At 57.4% G+C, this 5,165-nt stretch overlaps 1 protein-coding gene across 1 annotated transcript in view; it reads right to left on the minus strand.

The window, feature by feature from the left end:
• Nucleotides 1-3,528: 3,528 nt before the first annotated feature.
• Nucleotides 3,529-5,165, minus strand: part of SHFL (shiftless antiviral inhibitor of ribosomal frameshifting) — a gene marked incomplete at its 3' end in the record, with an annotated part of 7,020 nt that continues 5,383 nt past the window's right edge. Inside the window, 2 exon segments of the mRNA XM_014592878.2 lie at nt 3,529-3,741; nt 4,965-5,119. Coding sequence (XP_014448364.1) covers nt 3,529-3,741; nt 4,965-5,119 — 368 coding nt within the window.

The raw sequence follows: 5,165 nt of genomic DNA on the forward strand, positions 1-5,165 counted from the left end.
CTGCTCGGGGAGCGCGTGCTCAATGCCTCCGCCGAGGCGCAGCGCGCCGCCGCCCGCTTCCACCAGTTGGACGTCAAGTTCCGCGAGCTGGCGCAGCTGGTCAGCCAGCAGAGCAGCCTCATCGCCCGCCTGGAGCGCCTGTGCCCGGGGGGCACGGGCGGGCAGCAACAGGTAACCTCAAGCCTGCGGGGATAGCTGCCGCTTTCCGTGCACGGGGTCTGAGATGAGGCTCTTGCAACCCTGAGTTTTATCCGCAATTCCGAAATCCGAAAACTACAAAAGGCGGGAACCTACTCCTCTCTTTTTGTAACGTATTTGGGTTAAAACGTGGCTGGTGGTTATTTAGAGTCGTGCATCAACTTAATGTGACTATTTATTGGATCGTGTAGTCAAGCATTTTTATCTCCTGAAAGATCAAAGACTCTGCTGGGGGGGTGTTATGTATATTTTACTGTGTAAATGAAGGTACCTTAAAAAGTTCATGGGAAAGGAATTAAAGGGCGAATTTATTTTGGTCTCAAAAATTTTTTCTGAAATCCATGTTTTTTTTTCATAATACATTTTCCATGAACCTTTTACTGATGCATTTTTTTTTTTTTTTTTGGAGAGGTTTTTTGCTATAGGGTGCATGGGCCCGCCAGAAAGACACAGAAAGTGAGAAATTACTCCCCCGGTTGGGGGCGATGGCCACGCCACAATCCCTTCTCACCAGGTCCAGGACTCGAACCAAGGTCGACTACATGGGAGTCCAGCGACATAGCCATTACGCCAACTACTGGTCCCTTACTGGTGCCTTTCTATTTGCCGCGTCTCAGTCTTACAGTGTTAGTTTGAATTTTGGAATGGGTCTGGCCAAGAGTTTTGGATAAGGGATTGTTGTTCTTTGACAGCCCCGCCCTCATGGGGTTGGTGGGAGGAGTCAACAGGTTCAAGGTTTCTTGGATGTATTTTCCCCCCCTTTCCAGGAAAGGCGACAGAGGGGCGGGGCAGCGAGTCCTGAGCACCACAGTGGCTCTGGTGTCCAGCCGCGTGCTGGAGTCCCAGGAGTCAGGCTTCGGAGAGCAGCCCCAGGACTGGGCAGACCCTTCCTGATCTGCTCCCCAGGGGCTAGACTGACCCACTGTCCCGAGCCCCTGAGGAGGCCAGGACCCCTAAACCGAGGTCACTGCCATTACTTCTGCCTCTCGGTCACTCCAGGTCCTGCCACCGCCCCTGGTACCTGTGGTTCCGGTCAGCCTGGTGGGTGGTCCCAGCGACACTAACCGGAGGCCAGATCCGGTCCCAGAGCCCCAGGGAGACCAGATCCCGAGACAGCAGGGGCCTTTGGCCTCTCCTTCCACCACAGGACCCCCTGCTGTCCCCACCAAGCCAGCGGGTAAGATGAGGGGCTGGCTGCTGGGTGTGTAAGGGGCCAGGGGGTTCCCAGGGCAGGGTGGGGAGAGCAAAACAGAGGAGCCAAGGTTTTAATGGCGGGTTCTTCTCATGGAGGACTGGAGGACGGGACGCAGTCATTCTAGTAACAGAACAGAGATGTGGCTCTTACTCTGAATTAAAAACAAAAACCAAAAAACTTACTATGATATGAAAATAGAGAGATAGAACATGGGGGAGGAAATTGGAGAAAGGGCACTCTTATTTTGATGGAGGGCTGGGGAATTTGGGATTGCTACTGTGTGGAGAATTTAAGCTGGTTCAGAGTACCATGTTCAGGACTTGTATTCTGGCGAGGAGACCTACAGAACTAGGGCTAAAGGATCTAGATTCCGTATTTCCTCTTGAGAGAGACGAGGAACCTAGAATCTTCCTCCGGTAATAAGAGGTGAGGGCCCTTATTCTGAGAAGCAGTTCTCTTATTCTGGCGAGGAGGCCAGTGAGAATCAGGATTCTTACTCCCGTCGCGTTTGGTTGGCCCAGGCGACGCCTTGCCCACATCCCTGTGCCCACAGGCCCGTGGCGGGACTGTGCGGAGGCCCACCGGGCAGGCCACGGGGAGAGTGGAGTGTACCAGCTACGCCTGGGCCGCCAGGTGGTGTCGGTGTGGTGTGAGCAGCAGCGGGAGGGCGGGGGCTGGACGGTGGTCCAGCGGCGGCAGGATGGCTCGGTCAACTTCTTCACCACGTGGCAGCACTACAAGGTGGGTGTGGACGGGCGTGTGTGGGCGTGGGCCGGGGCAGGAGCCTGTCCTGGTGAAGATGGCGCCCCTGCCCTGACCCACCCCGCCAGGTGGGCTTTGGGCGCCCGGACGGGGAATACTGGCTGGGCCTGGAGCCCATCCATCAGCTGACCAGCCGGGGGGACCACGAACTGCTGGTGCTCCTGGAGGACTGGGGGGGCCGCGGGGCACGTGCCCACTACGACAGCTTCTCCCTGGAGCCCGAGAGCGACCACTACCGCCTGCGGCTTGGCCAGTACCATGGTGACGCTGGAGACTCTCTTTCCTGGCATAGCGACAAGCCCTTCAGCACTGTGGACAGGGACCGAGACTCTTATTCTGGTAAGGGGTGCTCTTATTTTGGTGGGAGGGTAGGGAAGGAGGTGAGATTCGTGTTCTGGTGAGGAAATGAGAGGAGATGGGGTAAGACACTCCTCTCGTAAACATCAGGGTAAGCAAGTTTCCATTATGCCAAGAGAACTAGGGACAGGACTTTTATTCTGGTGAGGGGATAAGGAGACAATTCTTTCTCTGATGAGGCAATTAAAGAGTCAGGATTCCTATTCTGCTGCAGGGCAGAAATGAGAGCTAGGACTCTTATTCTAGAAAGGAAGTAAAGGAGATTATTTTTCCTTGATAAAGGAATGAGCAGTAGACTTCTATTTTGCAGAAAAGGTGGGAAAGGCATGATTTGTACTTTGGTTAGAAGACAAGGAAGAGTGAAGGCTATTACTCTGAAGAAAATGGGAGGCCAGGACTTCTATTTTGGTGAGGAGATGGAGGATCAAAGCTTCTACTAAAACAGAGCAGAAAGGGCCACGGGGTGCCTGGCAAAAGCCTCGCACCGTGAAATGCTGGTTGAGCCTTTTATTCGGAGATGACACGGACTCTCTCTCTGCTCAGGCAACTGCGCCCTGTACCAGCGGGGAGGCTGGTGGTACCACGCCTGTGCCCACTCCAACCTCAACGGCGTCTGGCACCGTGGCGGCCATTACCGAAGCCGCTACCAGGACGGTGTCTACTGGGCTGAGTTTCGCGGAGGGGCATACTCCCTCAAGAAGGCCGCCATGCTGATCCGGCCCCTGAGGCTGTGACCGTCTGTCCATCTGTCCCCCAGACCCCAGGGGACATCAGTCAGCAAGAGCTGCCGTGGTCCTGGCCACTTGGTGGCTCAGCGCAGAACGAGTCCCACAGACCCCTCTCTCTGCGGACCTCATCCCCGGCGCCCCCCACCCCGGTACCTCCAGGCCGGAGGGCTCCCCAAGGGCACCTGCATCTCTGCGTCTGGGTTCGAGTTCACATTTTATAACACAAAGTAGCCACAGACCGTGTCTGGTTCATGTGCACGCCTGGCAGGGCTCACTCTCGGGGCCTGCCTTCCTCCTCCTCCTCCTCCTCCTCTTCCTCCTCCTCCTTGAGGTCCTCCAGGATGAGGTTGTCCAGGTCTTCCTGGAGGCCGCCTTGGCTCAGGCATGTACACACGGTGGAGCCACTGCTGATGTGGGGGTTGCTGGGGTGCAGGACTTTGGGCAGGTGGTTCTGCTTCCGGCTCTTAGGGTGCGCACAGGAGGTCCCGGGCACGTGGGGCTCTGGGGAGGGAGAGCTAATGAGGTCAGGACTTTTATTCTGGTGAGAGGATAAGGAGACAGTTCGGCGCAAGGTCCTACGAGGCTCTGGGTTCAAAGGGGCCGAGTTCACATGGGGTGATACCCTAAGATATGGGGCCAGAGCTGAGGATGTGGGTCACTGGAGACCCAGGAAAGGAGACAAGAACTCTGAGACCATGGGACCTGGGTATGGGCCACTGGGGAACCCAGAGCCTAAGACGAGACCACGGGAGATGGGCCAGCTCCACGGCTGGTGGTTAAAGTGGCTGGGTCCTCCACGGCCGAACACATGGTTTGAGTCCTTGAAAAACACCCGGGGTAGGACCGGCAGATGGTGTAGCAGTTACACCGCTGGATCCCACCTGGCCGACTGCGGTTCAAGTCCCAGACCCCATGGCTTGAAAATCATGCCGGATGCATGTGTGTGCGTGCCCCAAATCCTGACAGGACAGAAGGATGGAGGAGCAGGGACTGCAGTGTGACCCTGCCCCTGGGGGGGGAATCGAAGCTGGAGCTGAGCCATGGGGGGGGGTGTACCAGGCAGGACAGAGGTGTGAGATTAGAGACCACAGAGACCAGGGGATCCTGGGAGACGTGCATGCAGGCAGATGCCACGGGAGTTGAAGGAGGTGTGTGGGCCTGCCCTGGAGTGACGGGCCAGCCCCGTAGCTTGGTGGTTAAGGGCACCAGATCCACATGGCCCACCACAGTTCAAATCCCGGCCCCGATAGCTTGGAAATCCTACCAGAGGTTATGGGGTGGAGGAATGGAGGTTAAGGCCTCTGGATCCCACATAGCCAACTTAGCAGTTCGAAGCCCAGACCCGGCACCTTAAAAAACACGCTGAGCGCATGGGCGCGTGTGTGTGAGATCCCCAAGAGGAGAATGGAGGAGAAAGGATTGCAGCCTGGCCAATTCCCCCGGGGGGTGATTGCTCACTTTCCTTCTCTGGAAAGGGCATGCACCCCATAGCAAAACTTAAAGAAAAAAAACACACCAGGTACGGGTATGTGTGCACCCCAACTGTCAGCAGGATGGGGAGAGAGGAAGGACTGGGGCCTGACCCCCACCCCTGGCACCCTCTGCAATGTAAAAACACACAGGTAGTAGGTGACCTCGGCATGGAGGGTCACAGAGGTGGAGAGGCCCACCCCGGAAGCGGGGAGGCCGCGGGGACCAGGGACCTCACCTGGCCAGGGCCTCACCTCGCCGGTTGTAGCAGTCGGCGGCCGAGCAGGAGTGGGTGTGCGTGCTGCGACGCTCCATGTCGCGGTCCCAGCGCGGGGGGAGGATCCGTGTTGGATACACGGGAAAGCCGCAACCGTAGCAGGGGGACGGGGACCCCATCTGTGCCCAGCCTCTGGGGGCGGGCAGGGCTGTGAGGGTCCGAGGGCGGGAAGGGGCCG

The sequence above is a fragment of the Tupaia chinensis genome, unplaced genomic scaffold (genome assembly GCF_000334495.1).
Source record: "Tupaia chinensis unplaced genomic scaffold, TupChi_1.0 Scaffold138665_1, whole genome shotgun sequence".
NCBI lineage: Eukaryota > Metazoa > Chordata > Mammalia > Scandentia > Tupaiidae > Tupaia > Tupaia belangeri.